Below are 20,556 nucleotides of genomic sequence, written 5' to 3' on the forward strand. Positions count from 1 at the left end.
GGATCACTACAGTGACAAAACTAGAGTGCAGCCAGACCTCCTACAATTACAGGTCATCGTGGATGATCAGGAAGCTGTTATCTTCACACCAACTGGGTGTGCCACATCTGTGCAGCCTCCTGACTGACTTGTGAGCATCTGCTGCTGTCTTGGTCGATCCATGGTGGATGACCAGGGTCTAATCAGCCAGACCTCCTACAATTACAGGTCATCGTGGATGATCAGGAAGCTGTTATCTTCACACCAACTGGGTGTGCCACATCTGTGCAGCCTCCTGACTGACTCGTGAGCATCTACTGCTGTCTTGGTCGATCCATGGTGGACGACCAAGGTCTAGTCTTCACAACTGCATGCTGGACCACAGTTGGCAGTCTTCACCTGACTGCAAGATGTGCTGTCTTTGAGAGCACCGAGTGGAAGCTACGATGGGTCATTGCAGAGTGTCTGGGCAGTCACCGCCTTCCAGCACCCTACTGTAACTGTTGTGAGCACAGTGCACAGCCATGGCACTAACCTGCAGGAGTGATGTCATGATGCACTGACAAGACATCAGCACTTCTTCACAGCATGCACACTTACTCCTACTGCTGACTGTAGCTCTGAAGATACTCATAACTCTGTCCACTTTGCATGACAAATAAGTGTTACTACAGATACCACAATGCCACTGACGCCTCCAGGCACAAACTGGACAACTCGCCCAAACTCTACACTTAACCTCCTGTTTGTGACGTGACCCCAACTCCCTGGGCCACGGCACTGGTGCCAGGAAGAGGCCAGTTCACAACAGATATAAAAGTCTGACAGACAGCAAAGTTAAATTTGAAAACAAACTGTAAAAGTTTCTCTCTGACAACTCCTTCTATTTAATAAAATATTTCTATTTTTGCAATACATAAAAGATGGTGGACAGGAATTCGCATCTGTATTTGTAAGTAAATAAACTGCCAGTAAATGGTCAGCATGTAGCCACATTTACACAAGAATGTGTAATGTGAACATAAAATGATGCATTTATCATTATGAAAAATTGTAAAATGATCCATGAAACTAACTAACTACCTAATTAACTTCCTGTGAAGCTCTCTAGTAGACTGCATAAAGTTTCTCATGTTTACAAGAGAAATCTACATATTGCAAATGAATATCAGCATTACATATGGTTTTTGATGCTCTGAAACAAAGAGGGAACACAAGAAAGACTAGATTATTCAAGGTGCAGCTTTATATCAACACTAGGAAGTATCCACCCATTAGTACTCACAAAAAGTGTGCTCATAACTCAAATTTTTGCTGTTTGCTTTATGCAACATACTGAGCAATCAGCCACCTTCATAGTGGAGAAATTACTTCAGCATACAAAAGGTACAGATGAATTGAACTGAATTTGTGGTAAGTTCTTATGGGACCAAACTGCTGAGGTCATCAGTCACTAGGCTTACACATTACTTAATCTAACTTATACTAACTTACCCTGAGGACAAAACACACACACACACACACACACACACACACACACACACACACACACACACGAGGGAGGACTCAAACCTCCCACAGGGGGAGCTGCGCAAACCGTGGCAAGCCACATCAGACTGCAGAGCTACTCCGTGCGGCTTTGTTCGGTTATGGCACCCCTCACACATCCCAGAATAAATCTAAAAATCATAAATGCCAGTTAATAACAACGGAGTGTGCCCCAGAAGTAGGACTTCATTGAATCCTAAAAAGAGCTTTTTTCCTGTTCAACTTTGAACTTATTTTCTCCTCCTTGAACACTAGTAATTGCAAAAAACTATACAGTCACCTCTGAAAGTTCCTACCTGTGTTATTTGGGTGACTACAGTGCTCTGATCTCTGCACAAGTGAACCAAATTTTCTACAATGAATGTATGAAAATACTGTACTAGTTAGCTGAGAGGTGTAGGTCAGTTCTCCCGCCCCTTGCCTTCTCTCCCTTTCTAAGTGCCAATGAGTAGCCTCTGGCCTAGTCCAGTTTGGCACATGACTCTATACCCACACTGTTGCCTCAATCATATTTTCGTCATGGGTGATATCAAGGTACCATTGTAAGAAACAACAGCTAGCTACCAAACACTCATCGTTAATAGGGTTTATGCAGCACGATGCTGCTGACATGACTTTGTTACTACCAACTATTCAGCATTCGGCCGTGTGTGCTCTGCACAAAAGTGTACAACTGCAAAGAGAGCAGTGATTTTCATTGGGAATTATTGCTACTTTTGTTTGTGAGTTAAGATGACTAAGTTTCAAGTCACACAGAGCCAAACAAAATTGTTAGATACTACAGATACCAATTTCTTCGTGATCTTAAAGACAATGCCACGCGAGATTCAATCTTAGTGGCACCGGTGATTGCATCAACAAAGGCATGTGCTGTTTTACTACAGAACCACGGGCCATGGAAACCTGTGGGCAAGAAATGAAGTTCCACTCTCTGAGAAAAGATATTAGCTGAAGAAAAACTGTCACTGATTTGGACAATTTCCAGAAAGACACTGTTCATCATACTCTATTGCAATTTTATGATTGTAGCGAGCATCCTACAAGGCAAAATGTAGCAGAAGTGTCAAATGACAAGATTGCTTTCACAGGGAGCCGCCATTCAAGTGGAAGATTTCTGAAGTACTTCGAATTTAGGTACAGAAAATGCAATGATGGAAGACACACATTCTGATGGAGAGATCTGATACTGATCCAATATTGCAGCAAGTAGAGATACTATTTTCAGAAAAATGCACAACATTCAGAAAGTAAATCCTCATTGCCCTATTATTTTCTTGATGATGCTTGTATCAATCAATATCACGTATGAAAGCACATCTGACACGATTCGAAAGGCGCAGGCGTGTTGAAGTACATATGCAGAAGGAATAGACTTACTGCCTGACACACAGGGTCATCAGAACATAACTTTATGAAAAGTGAAAAGCTAATGTTTAAAGACTGAAAATCCATTGATGATCATGAAGATATGAATAGTCATATATTTAAACACAGGTTTTCACATTTATTACATGGTTTAAAAGAGGACTCTGTGATCGTCATGGATAACACTAGTTATCAATCAAGGAAAAAAGGGACAAAATTCCTAATTTAATTACAAAGAAGGAAAAAATTGCACAGTGGCTAGAAGAGAAAAATATTTTAATTTCAGGTTACTGGAGGAAATCAGGTGACACAAGCATCTTTAGAATCATTATGAACTTGTTAGTTTAGCGGCAGAAATGAGCTGTGAGGTTGCCCCCTTACCACTGCCCGTACAAGTCACTCAAAACTTGTGGGCCCTGGCCAAATGAAAGATGGGAGAATTTACTTGATGAAGCAAAGATGATGTTATGATGGAAGACTGGATTAAGTACATATGCCACACTGAAACTCTGCAAGAAAACAATTTTCTGAAGGAAAGCATTTGAGAAAAGTTCGCTGAAATCACTGACAATGCTATTGCTTCAATTGACTCCTTGGATATTGAGTCTTCAGAAGAGCACAGTTAAACATCAATAAATTGCACTAAATGTCATGTTCCTTCCTCTGCCCAAAGCTGTGAATGCTATTCCCTCTCTACACTCCGTTTCTTGTCACCTTCACTTTCTTCTGTCCCACACAAAAATTTATCAATGTGAGGCAGGACAGCTACTAGGTGTACATTGCCTGTGCTACTATGTCTGTCAGTTTTACCTGTGTGGAGCAGAAGACCCATGTTTCTGCTTTGTACTGAGGTTAAAACTAATGTGCCAAGTTAAGGAATGCTTAAATGTTCAGGTAACAATAACTAACGTAGATTTACAATTTAGCAGATGAGCAGTAATATACTTTATAAATCACAGGAGAGTATATCATTATGGTGAGGCTGCTGCTTCACTACAGTATTTTCTAAGCACTTTCCAGAAGTATGGTTTTGCAGCTATAATAAATTGTTTTAAATAAGATTTCAGGTATCATCATTTTCAAATGTGTGCACTGAGCATACATGAAGCATACAGCATTGTCTGATGGCATTGTTTACTGGGCTCGACACTTACCGGCCAAAGGCTATCAACTTGTGGCATGTGGTGAGAAAACAAATGGGAGAAGCGTGCAGAAAACATGGAGAGGGTTGCCTTTTAAACTTATCCCTCCATACACCACTTTTGCTGATCTGTTATATAATGTCATTTACAATGCAGAATTCAGGGTTGTCAAGGCATACTTTCAGCAGCTAAAAATCAATCTTTGGTTGTAAAGACAACATTGGCAAACTGAATGCTGCAATGAAGTTGCTGTTTCCTCAGTTCTGAGTTATAAAGAAATGCTTGATGAAACATACAATATTAAATAAGAATGTATAATTATGCACAGTCCTCCACTCTGTCCAAGAAAGTTTTTGATGTGGTGTCACTATGGCATGGTCAGCTATTCAACAATGACAAGCGAATTTTATGAACACCAACTGCCACAAATCTACCATATATTTGTAAATTTAGTGTTGCATGGTAAGTGCAAAAATTTCATGTAAGGAAAGATGAAGCAATAAGGCATTTACTACACTGTTCCTCCAAGTTTGAATAAAGATATAATATTTACTTGATATAAAGAACAGAGACCTGTGTTGCAATATTTTTCATGTTTCCTTCTGATAATCTGTTCAAAAGACCTTTCATTTGCTTTTTCAGTCTCAGCAACAGCAGTTGTTTCTTGTCATCCTCAGCTTCATTTTTCAGTCTCATGTGAGGTGGCACATACTTTCCAGTAGTACCCTGAAATGTAAATAAGAATATGAAGTAACATCATATGGCTGCTGCAGTAGTGATGCCAGTACTATGCTAAACTCAAAATAGAACTTTTTACCAGTATTATGTTAAACTCAAAATAGAACTTTTTCACTTACATGTAAATCAAACGGGTGTCATTAAACAAAGTGTCAACTTCTAGTAAGATGTGAAAAATAACATTAGAAACTGTATTGCTAAATTACAACCTTGCCTTTTTTGACAAAACATACAAATTGACAACCTTTCATTGTAGCACCATATTCAATATTTTTGTTGCATACCTTAAACAGCTACCACATTTGTATTAAAAAAAACTGTCAAACATAATGGCACAAATGAGTAGGTAGCAACGTGACCATTTTATGTGACTGTGGCATAAAGAGTAAAAAAGATACCCACCTTTCACTTGTGGCAGTCTGTATTTTTAAGTACAGAAATTATGTTTAACAAAAATAATCACTTTTTGAAAATATAATGTAACAGGATACCGTCTGCTCACCAAGCGGCATCAAGGTTAACGAAATTTCTTTTGGAGCCAGTAGCTCCTCCTCCTGGCAGAAGGGTTGAAGGAAAAGGAAATGGGACAAATAAAAATGAATAGCAAAATTTAGGAAATAGGGAAAGTTTGGAAAAGTCACCCAGAACCCTGGGTCAAGGGAGGCTGGACGGGTTGACGAGGAAAGCTAAGAGCATTGTACGTGGTAGAGGTGTGGAGGGGGTGCAGAATAGACAGGTTAGAAAATAACAGGTATAGAAAAAAGGTTGTGAAGAAAGGAATACTGACATCAAAGAAATGAACATAAATTAAGGACAAGTGTGTGGTAAGAACCAATGACATGTTGTAACACCAGTTGTTATCTAAGGAGTTCTGAGAAGATAGTGTCTGGGGAAAGAACTCAGATGGCGCATGTGGTGAAACAGGAACCAAAGTCATGACTGTCATGTTGTAGAGCATTCTCTGCAATAAAATATTGTGAGTTGTCAGGGTACACCTGCTGTCTATGTCCATTCATACTGACTGACAACCTGTATGTAAACACTGTTCACACAATATCCTGTTGCGCAGTATGCTCTACGACACGACAGCCATAACCTTGGTGTTTGTTTCACCACATGTGCCATCTGGATTCTTTCCCAGGACACCAGTTACTCAGAACTCTGAAGATGGGAACTGTTATTACTACATGTCCTTTATTCTCATCATCCACACGGCTTTAATTTACATGATCTCAGCATTTCTTATCAATAGCTATTCCTTTCTTTACTCCCTTTTAGTTTTCTAACTCGTCCCCCCCCCCACCACACACACTTAGCTTTCCATTCTTATTAATTCTTGCACAATGTTTTGTCAGTAATCACTGCCGGGCTTATCACCCTATCTTTTTCCTCTAAGCTCTCATGTTTTCAAATCTCTTCTGGCTGGTGCAGACCCAACAATTAGTCTTTTCTTCCCATCACACCTGCAAGTCTCTCCTGACCTGGGGTTCGGGACAACTTTTCCAAACTCTCCCCATTTCCTAAACCTCATCAGTCACTTTCCTTCATTCCCTTTCCTTTCCTTTCCAACCTTCTGCCAGAAGAAGAAGCCACTGGCTCCAAAAGCTTGAAAATTTCCTTAACCTTTACATGTGTGTTCTCCTGCCGCCGCTTGGTGAGTAGACTTTTCATCTATCCAGTTACATTAAATTACAGGAAAAATAAACTAAAAAATCAGGACTTGTTGCAGCACACATATTGTACATAAAGAGAGTTAACTAGTAAATTGTATTCCACTGTAGGCTTGATGTATTAGGCAATTATAAATGTCCTTCTTTAGGATAAGTGGGAATACTGCTCTACAAGACCAAAAAATACGCGAAATGTGCAAGATAATACAGTCAAAATATCAGTCTTTCATGGGATATCTTTAATGTCATGCAAACGATGGAAATGTTAGTATCAGAGTCAGAAGTGCAAGAAACATTGAAATACTGTACTGAAAATAACAATGACAAAATGTCATCATGGTTTATGTAAACAGTTACAAACACACACCTTCACAATATTTCCAGCTTTATCACGAGTTCTTCCATAAATATCTTCCCAAAATTCCTCAACTTTTGCATCCACACCTTCAATACTATCTAACAATGCTTCTTCTGAGTCATTAATTTCTTCATTTCCATTTTTATTTTTGTTAGAATTAACTTTTTTTTTGTTTGCAGTAGACACACCTTCATTTTCAATCGTTAACTTTCTCTTTCTGGTTTTCTTCTTTGTGTCACTGCCATCATTAGCCTGCAGATCTGTCACACTCCACCCTTTACTGAAGCAAGTTTCTGCGTTTGAAGATAAGGTACTGCCTTCACGAATACCAATGTGTTTTACCTCTTGAACGTCAGATTCTTCAGCTGAAACTTGTGAATCAGTTTCTGTATCTACAAAGTCACTATCTTCAGCAGACATATTGTGTTTGTTGTTCAGTTGATCACTGTCTGATTTTCCAAACAGTGCTGTGAAATCATCATCAATATCTGAACAAGCATCGAACACATTTTGTTCTGAAGTCACGACATCTCTCAGGTTCTCACTATCGCACACCTCCAACAAATCTGATATCTTTAAGGAAAATGACTGAAAGACAAGTAAAGGAATTATTCACTTCCATAGGAAAGAAACCAATAGCATATCAGACTGTGATGGTGCAAATTACAAACAACAATTTTCACACACACACACACACACACACACACACACACACACATACCTGTACAGCTACATCACCCAAGCTGACTACACTGTGCCAGCACAGCAGAGTGACTACAGTGAAGCATTGTGTTGGGTGGAGTGAGCAAGGGGAGAAAGGAGGTGAGCAGTGGGAGGGAGGGTTGGAGAAGACTGGCTGATATCTGGAAAGAAGAGGCAACACACAATTTTCACAACATTGCTTACTGGTTTTATAACGAAAATACAGGGTGTTTCAAAATGAATATATGAGTTTTAAGGCTTTGTAGCGCATATTACATTCACCTTACAGTTATAAATAACACACCACATAAAAGAAAAACACAAACAGTTTTTCTTACAATTATTCAGTGTGAATACCAATCATACATTGAGTCGATAGGCGAGTTGTTGAGAAATCTTTATCACCGTGTAAGGAGTAACTGTTGCAATAACACTGTATCTAAAGTCGGATAGATCAGCTGGCATCGGAGGCACATACACATAATCATGTCAGATCATGTGTAAAAGTGGAGGTCATGCACAAAACGATGCCCCTTGTGCCCAATCAACAAGTCAGATACAACGTCATTTAACCAATCGCGTACTGAGTTATGCCAGCGAGGCGTTGCACCATCTTGCTCCCAAATAAAGATGTGCTGTTCAGCTTCTTCCTATTAAGGCACAGGCCATAGCTGTAGCACATCAAGATAAGAAACTTCAGTTACAGTTGATTCACCGAAAAAGAAAGGCCCATAACCTTTCCGTGGGGATATTTCTTGAGGCTACATGTGAAAGACTCGCACTCATTCCACATGTTTTTCAGTCAAACTTGGTCATTCCATACTCTTCCCATTGCACACAGGTATACAAACAAAATTGTTTGAGTTGCTCTTTCGTTTGATGTATTGTAAGATGAACATAATAAATGTTGCAACTTCTTAAAACCGTTATGTTCATTTTGAAACACCCTGTATTATGAAAAGGATAGATTACTACTCACCGCATAGTGGGGATGTTGAGTCACATAAACGCACAATAAAAAAGACTGATAAACACGTAAGTTTTCTGACCAAAGGCCTTCTTCTGAATTAGACAAAAAACGCGCGCGCACTCACACACACACACACACACCACACACACACATGACCACCGACTCTGGCTGCCGAGGCGAGGCCAGACTCGGCCAGAGAGTGACAGTGGTGACTTGTGTATGAATTATGTTGGCATGAAAGAGAGAGAGAGAGAGAGAGTGTGTGTGTGGAGGGGGGGGGGGGGGGGGGGGGAGATGCACACGCATCTGTTTTGTCTCATTCAGAAGGAGGCCTTTCATCTGAAAGCTTACTTGTTTAGCAGTCTTTCTGTTGTGCCAGTTTACGGCGCACCATCCCTACTATACGAGAGCAGCAATCTACCTTTTCCATAATATTGTCATTATTCCATCCTGCATTTTCCATTACTGGTTTCATGAGTTTAAATGCAGAATACCCAACCATGTTTTATAAATCAATTACTTATGGTCATATAGCCAGGCCAAATAAACCCTAAACACTCAATATGTGTCATACACACATCAATTTTTAAGTAAATTGTGACAAGGGAAAAAACACCATATAGGCGAAAAATATGGTAACTTTATTTCTAAATTTGTTATTTTGGAAAAGCAATAAACATTTGAACATTTTTATAAGCACCATATTTTTGTTTCACTTCCTATATGAATGTGAATCCTGTTCATTTCACATTTGCTTAAGAGAAATTATTGAAAAGACAGCATTAGTTTTATTCATGTAAGATACAAATCTACATTTTTCCACTTTCAAATATTTCAATTATATCATGTGTGTACACAAAATATAAATCAAGGATTAGCAATCTATCAGGATACCCAAATTCCTGGTACCACCTTGAACCTGGCTGCAAACCACTTTTCAGTACTACACAAAAGAGGGAAAGGCAGGGAAAAAGAGTCTCTCAAAGAACTGTCTTTCTCTTCGTGCCGCAGAAGGGCAGCTGTGGTTATTAGGGTGATCTGGGCCAATCGCTGAATGACACATTAAGAGCATTTCTGTTCATTTTGCCATCACTGTAAGCTGAAAAAAATTTCTGTAGTGATAACATAGTTTTTGCATTATGATAGTAGAACAAGTTTCTACGGAATATGTTGTGCCAACTATGCCTTGGAAATTATTTCACAACCAAGGTGTTTCTAAGGAGTCCATATGCACTCTGATAAAATATAACTAATTATTTACTGTCTGTACATCCATTTCTGTCAAACCTTCTCCATAAAGTCTAACATGCTGGACTTTTCTACTCAAAAATTTTTTGAAGACAATCACATTGGCAAAAAAAATAAATAAATAAACAAAAATAAAAAAAATTACAACTACAGTTTGGCATGTGGTTTTTAGACCTTAGAATATAATCTAGACTCCTGCAGCCAATGAATATTGAGGATAGTCATTTTTAATACTGTTTATGTATTCTTTAAACCATTTTCTACAAAGAAGTAAGCTCTGCAGCTCTCTATTCACACAAGACTATTCATCGAGTGAATTTTAAATATGTAAGGGGTTCAATTCACAGCATAGTCAATGTTAAATCTATAAATAAATCTGTCAGAGACTCTAGCCCTGTTCACTTTAACTAGTCTCAACTGATTTTAAGACGGGGAGTGCTTATTTCAGTAACACATCTTCATGAGTGTATGGGCTTGTCACACATTTTTTATGTGGTATTTTTTCTGTTGCTTATCATTTCAACAAGAGATTGATCGCAAGACAGAGCGAGAGAGACTGACTAGAAGTCTTAAGAAATGAACAATTTATTATGTCATTAACAACAGGGAAACATCAGCAAAACAAAACCTGTAATGGTATCTCCAGGGGATTAAGAGTTTTGTGTGGGATGTTTTCCTAAGTAATACCTAAAAATGTAGCAAAAATTTGAAAATATTAGACAAAAGTATGAAATTATAAGTTATCATTTGTAATGTAGCTGTATAATGCAAAATATATAAAAATTGTCATAACACTACTGTTTGTTTTGCCAACACATAACACACTATCACCTTCCAAACTAACCAGAATCTCAGGATACTCTATAGATCAGTCTGGCACAATGCTGCTGTTGTCATTCTGCATAACTACAGTACCCTACACAAATTTGAGCCTACTTATTGTATACATCCATGATCTACCTCTACAATCCCACCCCCTCCACTTACCTCCATAGCCACATCCTTGATGCTTCATGATGTGTCCTATCAACTGGTCCTTCTTCTAGACAAGTGGTGCCATAATTATTTTTTTTTTTTCCAGTTTTATTCAGCATGTCTTCATTAATTACTCTACCTACCAATCTAATCTTCAACATTCTTCTGTTGAAGCAACTGAAATAACTCAACAGAGGAAAGTCCACTGGAGCTCACGGGATACCAATTCGATTCTACACAGAGTACGCGAAAGAACTTGCCCCCTTCTAACAGCCATGTACCGCAAGTCTCCGGAGGAACGGAAGGTTCCAAATGATTGGAAAAGAGCACAGGTAGTCCCAGTTTTCAAGAAGGGTCGTTAAGCAGATGTGCAAAACTATAGACCTATATCTCTGACATCGATCTGTTGTAGAGTTTTAGAACATGTTTTTTGCTCGCGTATCATCTCGGAATCAACATGGATTCCAGAAACTGTGATCATGTGAGATCCAAATCAGTTTATTTGTTCATGAGACCCAGAAAATATTAGATACAGGCTCCCAGGTCAATGCCATTTTCCTTGACTTCTGGAAGACGTTCAATACAGTTCCGCACTGTCGCCTGATAAACAAAGTAAGAGCCTGCGGAATATCAGACCAGCTGTGTGGCTGGATTGACGAGTTTTTAGCAAACAGAACACAGCATGTTGTTCTCAATGGAGAGACGTCTACAGACGTTAAAGTAACCTCTGGCATGCCACAGGGGAGTGTTATGGGACCATTGTTTTTCACAATATATATAAATGACCTAGTAGATAGTGTCGGAAGTTCCATGTGGCTTTTCACGGATGATGCTGTCGTATACAGAGAAGTTGCAACATTAGAAAATTGCAGCGAAATGCAGGAAGATCTGCAGCGGATAGGCACTTGGTGCAGTGAGTGGCAACTGACCCTCAACATAGACAAATGTATTGTATTGCGAATACATAGAAAGAAGGATCCTTTATTGTATGATTATATGATAGCGGAACAAACACTGGCAGCAGTTACTTCTGTATAATACCTGGGAGTATGCGTACGGAACGATCTGAAGTGGAATGATCATATAAAATTAATTGTTGGTAAGGCGGGTGCCAGGTTGAGATTCATTGGAAGAATCCTTAGAAAATGTAGTCCATCAACAAAGGATGTGGCTTACAAAACACTCATTCAACCTATTCTTGAGTATTGCTCATCAGTGTGGGATCCGTACCAGGTCGGGTTGACAGAGGAGATAGAGAAGATCCAAAGAAGAGCGGGGTGTTTTTGTCAGAGGGTTATTTGGTAAGTGTGATAGCGTTACGGAGATGTTTAGCAAACTCAAGTGGCAGACTCTGCAAAAGAGGTGCTCTGCATCGCAGTGTAGCTTGCTGTCCAGGTTTCGAGAGGGTGCGTTTCTGGATGAGATATCAAATATATTGCTTCCCCCTACTTATACCTCCCGAGGAGACCACAAATGTAAAAGTAGAGAGATTTGAGCGCGCAGGGAGGCTTTCCAGCATTCGTTCTTCCCGCGAACCATACGCGACTGGAACAGAAAAGTACCCTCCGCCACACACCGTTGGGTGGCTTGTGGAGTATAAATGTAGATGTAGAATTGTTTATCATCCAGGTTTCACTCCTGCACAAGGCTACAATTCACACAAATACCTCCAGAAAAGACTTCCTAACACTTCAATTTCTATAATGTGTTAATAAGTTCCTTTTTTCGTTAAACTTTTGTTGCTATTGTCAATTTGCATTTTATATCCTCTCTACTTACTGCTTCCCAAATAACAAATCTCACCTAACACTTTGGTGTCTAATTTCCTAATCTATTTCCTTTGGCATTACTCCTTTCAAGACACTGCTCATTCTGATTACTTGCTCATCCAAGTACTTTCCAGCCTGTAGCAGAATTAGAATGTCACTGGCAAACCTCAAAGTTTTCCTTTCCTCTCCCTGAACTTTTATTTTCTTTCCAAATTTCTCCTTCAATTCCTTTAATGCTTGCTCAGTGAACATACTGAAGAATACTGGGGATAGGTTGCAATCTTGTCTCACTCCCGCATCAATTATTTCTTCCCTTTCAAGCTCTTCAATTCTTATGACTGCCATCTGGTTTCTGTACAAGTCATAAACGATTTTTCACTCTGAGTATTTTATCCCCGCTACTTCCAGAATTTCAAAGAGTGTATTCAGACCAACATTGTCAAAAACTTCACTTAAAATTTATTCCAATGTCGAACATTGTGTTTTTTAATGTTAATATTAGCTTCTTTTAACCTACAAATGCTATAAATATAGCTTTAACCTATCTTCTAACATACGTTATTGGGTTAGTATTGCCTCATGTATTCCTGTATTTCTCCAGAACCCATACTGATGTTCTCCAAGTTTGCCTTCTAGCAGTTTTTCCATTCTTTGTTTGTTTGGGGAAAGGAACCAAACAATGAGGTCATCAGTCCCATTGAATTCTGAAAAAATGGGGAAGGAAATCAGCCATGCCCTTTCAAAGTAAACACCCCAGCATTTGTCTAGAGTGATTTAGGGATATCATGGAAAATCAAAATGGCTGGACACAGGTTTGAACCATTTTCCTCCAAAATGTGAGTCCAGTGTGCTAACTTTTCCATTCTTATATAAACAATTCATGTGTGTTTGTGGTTTACAGACATTTAATGGTGAGGTTGTCACCATCCTTACAATAATTAGTAGGCTCAAATGGACTAAAATTTCTAAAATTTGACAGAATAAGTAAGCATCAGTCTTCGACATTTACACTCTCTCTCTCCCAACTTCACTTAGGGACACCCAAATGCTTAAAATACCACATTTATTAGACTGCCAATAAAAATAGATGGTGAATCTGCCAGTAAATTAACTGCTGCCCTCTCAACTGAATATAGAACAAATTTGACTAAACTGTGACACTCTGTGATTCATACAGCACACACTGGAGGGTTCTCTTACTATAGCAAGAAGCCTTGCATTATATGGCTGAGTCCTACTGTGTACTATGAGGAGGGTACCCAAAAAAACCGGAATGACATTGCCATGGGCAGAGCTGGTGTAGAACACATTTCTGTCGCTTGGCAGGTATAGCGTAACCTATTCACAGTCCAGTGTCACCTGTGTTGTCATCTGCAGTGATTGTTTTTGGTAATGTTGTTTTGTTCTTGTTTCATGTTTTATGATGGCAAGTTTAAGTGAACCACATGCAGCTGTGAAATTTCGTTCTCTATTTGGTAAAAATGCTGCTTACAAAGATGACGTTATCGGAAAAACTCAAGTATGACTGGTTTGCTTGATTTGAAAATGGCAAGATGTCAATTGATGGCATACATCAACTTCCCGAATTGAGGAAAATATTGAAAAAATTCGAGAGCTTGTGCTCAAAGATCATCGACAGACAACTGATCAAATGTCAGAGATGAGTGGGTTATCTTGGAGCTCGGATCAGCGAATTTTAACAGAAGATTTGGGAATGAAAAAGGTTGCTGCCAAGTTTGTTCCTCAGGTTCTGACTGACAACCAAAAGGAACATTAAGTTGAAACATGTCATACTTTGAAACAACAGCGTGAATCTGATGCAGATTTTCTGTCAAAGATCATCATTGGTGATGAATCGTGGTGCTATGTTTACGACACAGAAACAAAGCAACAGTCAAGCCAATGGAATAGGTCGCTGTCACCCTGACCAAAAAAAATGTTGTCAGGTCAAATCAAACATCAAAACAAGGCCGATTTGCTTTTTTGATGCCAAGGGCAGAGTTCATTCAGAGTTTGTTCCACCAGCTTAGCCTAGCAAACAAATTTTTTATTTGGAAAATTTAAGAAGATTGCGCAACAGTGTTCATCAAAAAAGACTCAATTTGTGGCAGACAGGAGACTTGTTCTTCGACCACGACAACTCACATACACACACACAGCCATCTCTGTCAATTTTTGGCTAAAAATTGTGTGGTTCTGCTGCCCCACACATCTTCCTCACCTGACCTAGCTTCGTGTGACTTTTTCGCATTTCCACACATGAAGAGGAGCATGAAAAGACACTGATTTGACAACACTGACGAAGTCAAGAAAAAAATGCGGGAGAAGCTGTGTCATTTCTTAAGTTGATTACAAGAAATGTTTCAAACACTGGAAGCACCAGTGGTACGAATGTATTAGTTGTAACAGAGAGTATTTTGAAGGAGATAAGGTTGCTTTATAAACAATTTGAAAATATATACCTTTTCAAAAATAATTTCTTTTTTTTACCCCCTGATACATGAATATGAAAGAGAAGTACCTCTCCCATCTGCAAGGCTGGAAACACATACGCCATGGCTGAGATATTGACTTTACTGGGCACAGCTTATTGTGTGTCATTGCCAGCCATTCTTTTTTTCAAATACATGTGACTCTGTACCTCAACAGTGAGGTGATAGCACATAAGACGATGACACACTGAACCATATGAGTACCACAAAATACACCTCCTTGGCTACATCTGCCATTCCGTTTCCATTAATAGCCATACAACCTGGTGCCCAGCAGAAAGTCACCTCTTTCCTCAGCCTTTGTACATGGATAGGAAAGTCCTGCGTGTTCTGAACTACTTTATCCAATAGCTACAAGTGATGTAAAGAGCTAAAGGGATTCAGGGAGTCAAGACAGGTATGGAATTTAGCAGTCGCAATACATGTCAACTGCACTAGTGGCATCAAGATCACATACAATTCTGCAACAAACACAGCGAATTCTTGAGGCAACTGGAACTTGAGGACACCATCAAAGAAACCAATAGAGCAGACAATGGAGACCCCCTCGTTTAGACCCATCTGTGGATACAGCTATGTAGGCTATAGTTCAATTCTTTTACCTTGGTGGTTTGTGCATGCCCGCCCAGACGCAGGAGATTGCTGCGTTGCCAGTTGTACGCGCCAAGAGAAGCAGTGTCACAGTATAGTTCGCAAACTTATGTTTAGGTGGGAGCGCGCAGTTTATGAAGTAAGGCCACCACGGCTGCATTAAACTTTTCGCTGCTACAGAGACGTGCTCCCCGAATTCCGCGGTGTGCGCGATTTTGTCATCATTGCACTGCTCGCCTTTACAGTCACATGGTGTTTCGACTGCTTTGACACGCTTTATCATTTGATTTCACAAAAACTATTTGGCCCAAAAATTTGATTTTTACACATCTTCTTGACTGATACCTTCCCCCCATAAATGACTTAATTTTGTTTTGATGTTCAACGCAGTTATTGTGCAGCATTAGATGTAGTACACCATTTTGTTGAAATTTTGAAGAGTTTGCAGAGGTAAAAGTCTAAACACTTATCAGAAACAAAATACATTAATACAGGAGTACTTCGGTGCGCACAACCAATATTGTTCTTGGTGTGATTTTCCCTGTATTGTTAATCTTGGGGGGAAAAAAGTAACTTCGCTGATGACAGCAGAAAACAATAAAACTCCTCTCAGAGAATATAAATGAAACCCTGAAGAAAGTTTACAATTTGTCAGTGAGCAATAAAGTTAACATAAAGAAATCTAGTAGCATGAACTGCAATGTGAAGAGGAGAAATGATACTGTTAAATTAAATGTACATGACATGTCTTTAGACTGGGTAACACATAAAAAATTTCTAGTAATGAATTTTTATTCTCACTGTAAGTGGCATGACCATGCAACGGTACTTGAAAACTAGATATCACCACCATGCCAGCAGTGTCTTTTAGTTAATACCATTCATATGTACACTCAATTCCTAGCTACGGCATTCTGCCCTGGGGAACAAATGCAAAAAATATAATGCAGATTTCAAACTGCAGAAAAGGGCTACACATTCGGAGTAATAATCATAGACACTAGTCAAGCTCATTCTATAGACCTGTCCAAAGCACTGCAGATTTTAACTGCCCTGTGTGAGTACTGTTACCTATCAGCTGTACACATTAAATGTAACATTGATAATTATTGCACAAACAGCACTTCATGACCATGGAAGAAGATCTAAACTGAACTTATGCTTACCAAGAAAGAATTAACATCTCCTCCTCCTCCTGAGCTCAACATCTGTCATTATAGGGGGATGCTGACTAGACTTTTTCAGGTTGGCAAATGGGAAGCTGCAGTACTCAAAATGGTCCTGACAGCAGCTGATACTGCGTGTAGTGTTATGAAACAATGTGTATATGGCGAGAAACAAATGAACAGTACAGTAACACTGAACAACTTATTTGCAAAACTCTATTGTACATTAGGTATAAACTGAATGAGGTAGAACTATTTTAAACATAATGGCCTTGTATTCTGGAGGCTCCAAACTGCATCCACCCATCCTGATTTGGGTATTCCATGTATTCCATAACCTGTTTCATGCAAACTATAGGATTATTTCTACTTTAAGGAAATGGTCAACTATATGTCCAATTCATGTCGAACTGAACTTGCAAGTATATAAATGATCCATATGTGAAATAGTTTATTTTTGTTGCAGTTAAATTATAATACCATGACATGTCAAATATCGCTGTAAAACAGATCTACAGAAGAATAAATCTACTATTAGTACACTATGAGACATCTTAAAGTCTCCCGTCACCAATGGATCGCCAAAAATCAAGTAAACAACACGATCTTCATGAAGATATTTTGCAAACAAGGTACAAATTACACATACGCAGAAAAACATCGTAGGTAGTTTAGGGCGTCACATTGAGGCAACAATTCGACGTGATTAGTTGTATACTAAGACACAAAAAACAAGAAAAGCTCTCACAGAAAATTGCTTCACACGAGGTATGCCAGTAGCAAATAAAAGGATACAATCAAGGCCATCCGAAGAGAACGATTTTGGAATACTCTTGGACTTCCGTTTATTCAGCTTCAGTTGTTTTTCCAGTTTCCTTATTATTTTATCTTCTTCCTTATTGGCTTCTAAGAGTAGCCTGTCCCTACTTTTCTTCATTTCTTGTTTTAACGCTTTTGTTCGCTGTTGCTCCTTCTGAAATCTCTTTTTGGCTCTGTCCCCTTCATTACTAGCGCTGCACTCATTCGGTTTTTCCACTTGACGCACATCCTCAGGGGCTCGTACAAATAAGCCAGGGGTACGCCTTTTGTTGGCAAAATACTCACGCTTTCTGATTTTGAGGCTCTTTCTCTGTTCTTTTCTCTTTTCTTTCCTGGAAAGAACAGTAGGTGCGTTCTTTTTCCCTTTCTGTGGGTGTTTCTTCCCTTTCAACCGGTGACCATGTGTATGCATTTTGGTATTTTCTTCCAACCCTCAAGAAAATAACAAAAATTGTTGAAGAAGCGCCGCATACACAAAACAAAATTTTATCAACAACATAACCTATATGACACATAATACATGCTGACGCTCATAACAGCACTGTTTTATGTTTACAATCAATCCAAAGAACTTTATATCTATACAGCTATAGGATACGACCACAGACACGCTTTGCGCAATAGCAAATTAAGAACGGCTTTGAAAATTGGTACATAGATATCTTCAAGAAAAGTCGCGCCAGTCAACTTGCCTCTGTATGGTCGCAACCTCTTGCATTGCACACAAACGTGTGAAAACGCTCAGAAGCCGCCATACTAAGCTGATACGAAACGTACAGATCGCGAATGTCTGATCTTAGGTTTCTCAATTGCTGTGAGATCTGCTATTTTTGTTTTTAAACTTTTTCTATACATACAGGGTGAGTCACCTAACATTACCGCTGGATATATTTCGTAAACCACATCAAATACTGACGAATCGATTCCACAGACCGAACGTGAGAAGAGGAGCCAGTGTAATTGGTGAATACAAACCATAAAAAAAAAAAAAAATGCGCGGAAGTATGTTTTTTAACACAAACCTACGTTTTTTTTTTCAAATGGAACCCCGTTAAATTTGTTAGCACATCTGAACATATAAACAAATATGTTATCAACGCCGTTTGTTGCATTGTAAAATGTTAATTACATCCGAAGATACTGTAACCTAAAGTTGCCCGCATCTCGTGGTCGTGCGGTAGCGTTCTCGCTCCCCACGCCCGGGTTCCCGGGTTCGATTCCCGGCGGGGTCAGGGATTTTCTCTGCCTCGTGATGGCTGGGTGTTGTGTGCTGTCCTTAGGTTAGTTAGGTTTAAGTAGTTCTAAGTTCTAGGGGACTGATGACCATAGATGTTAAGTCCCATAGTGCTCAGAGCCATTTGAACCATTTGAACCTAAAGTTGATGCTTGAGTACCACTCCTCCGCTGTGTATCGGAGAGCACCGAATTACGTAGAGATCCAAAGGGAACGGTGATGGACCTTAGGTACAGAAGAGACTGGTACAGCACATTACGTCCATATGCTAACACCTTTTTATTCGTCTTTTTCACTGACGCACATGTACATTACAATGAGGGGTGAGGTACACGTACACACGTGGTTTCCGTTTTCAATTACGAAGTGGAACATAGTGTGTCCCGCAGTACATCAGGTGTAATGTCGCCGCAGGCTGCCACAATACGTTGTTTCATATCCTCTAGGGTTGTAGGCACATCACGGTACACATTCTCCTTTAATGTACCCCACAGAAAGAAGTCCAGAGGTGTAAGAACAGGAGAACGGGCTGGCCAATTTATGGGTCCTCCACGTCCTATGAAACGCCCGTCGAACATCCTGTCAAGGGTCAGTCTAGTGTTAATTGTGGAATGTGCTGGTGCACCATCATGGTGATACCACATACGTCGACGCGTTTCCAGTGGGACATTTTCGAGCAACGTTGGCAGATCATTCTGTAGAAACGCGATGTATGTTGCAGCTGTATGTTACAACACGCAACTGAACGTCGGAGGTTTCAAGCGTCAACTTTAGGTTACAATATCTCCGGACGTAAGTAACATTTTACAATGCAACAAACGGCACTGATTACGTATTTGTTTATATGTTCAGATGTGCTAACAAAACTAATGTGGTTCCATTACAACAAACGTAGGTTTGTGTTAAAAAAATATATTTCCGTGCATTTTTGTATGGTTTGTATTAAACAATTACACTAGACCCTCTAGCCACATTCGGTCTGTGGAATCGCTTCGTCAGTATTTGATGTGGTTTACGAAATATATCCAGCGGAAACGTTAGGTGACTCACGCTGTATATCCAAAGATCGCTGGTCCACCTATAAAGGCGACTGTTCTGATTTACATGTTCTCATAGTAATGAAATTAAAATATAAAGCCAGAGAAGACATATAGGCTACTAATATTTAAACTTACATGTTAGTAACGAGCAACTTGCTATCTATTACTGTTACTACTAATTAACTGATATTTTACACGTTCCAGTGACGATAAAAGAGATATCACTGTTAGATACAGACACAGACTGTGAATGGTTGGCAGCAATCCAAGGAAAAACTGGTAATGTTCCAACAGATATGTGGTTAATATGCTGCTATACTCTTCCTTAATATTTGAGCATTTCAGTGTTTTGCATATGTACCACATCCAAAGCAAATACAGAACATATTGCTTGCATAAACGTTTCAGCAGAAAATAGGTCAAGTTATTCTCATTTTCTTAAGACTGTAGCAACCAAATGACCTGGAGAAGGAAGACTATATTGTTTAAAAATTAATGAGATTCACATAGGGTGGTGTTGAAACTAGTGTTGCTGAGAATCCAATAAGAACTGAAGCTACAATGTCTTCTCAAGTGACATCTGCATTTGGCAACATGTGGAAAATTCTTTCATCGTGTCCAATACTTAACAGCTCACAGTATTTTATTTTGTGTACATTAATTTTTAATTGTGAAATTTCCTTTCTTGGTTATTGAAATGTGAAGAGTGACAGTGATTCATTCTTGTGCACACACCTGTTAATCATAGAA

The 20,556-nt window shown here is 39.2% G+C and overlaps 1 protein-coding gene across 1 annotated transcript in view; it reads right to left on the reverse strand.

Annotated features, from left to right (window-relative positions):
- The window catches only part of LOC126334864 (nucleolar MIF4G domain-containing protein 1), a 99,608-nt gene extending 81,163 nt beyond the window's left edge, over positions 1 to 18,445 (reverse strand). The window contains exons 1-3 of the mRNA XM_049997548.1: positions 17,509 to 18,445; positions 6,810 to 7,366; positions 4,608 to 4,760 (exon numbers count right to left, since the gene is read on the reverse strand). Of these exons, the coding sequence (XP_049853505.1) occupies positions 4,608 to 4,760; positions 6,810 to 7,366; positions 17,509 to 17,944 (1,146 nt within the window). The 5' untranslated portion in view covers positions 17,945 to 18,445. The remainder of the gene's footprint in view (positions 1 to 4,607; positions 4,761 to 6,809; positions 7,367 to 17,508) is intronic.
- Between the last annotated feature and the right edge of the window lie 2,111 nt (positions 18,446 to 20,556).

This window comes from Schistocerca gregaria, chromosome 2 (assembly GCF_023897955.1).
Source record: "Schistocerca gregaria isolate iqSchGreg1 chromosome 2, iqSchGreg1.2, whole genome shotgun sequence".
Classification (NCBI taxonomy): domain Eukaryota; kingdom Metazoa; phylum Arthropoda; class Insecta; order Orthoptera; family Acrididae; genus Schistocerca; species Schistocerca gregaria.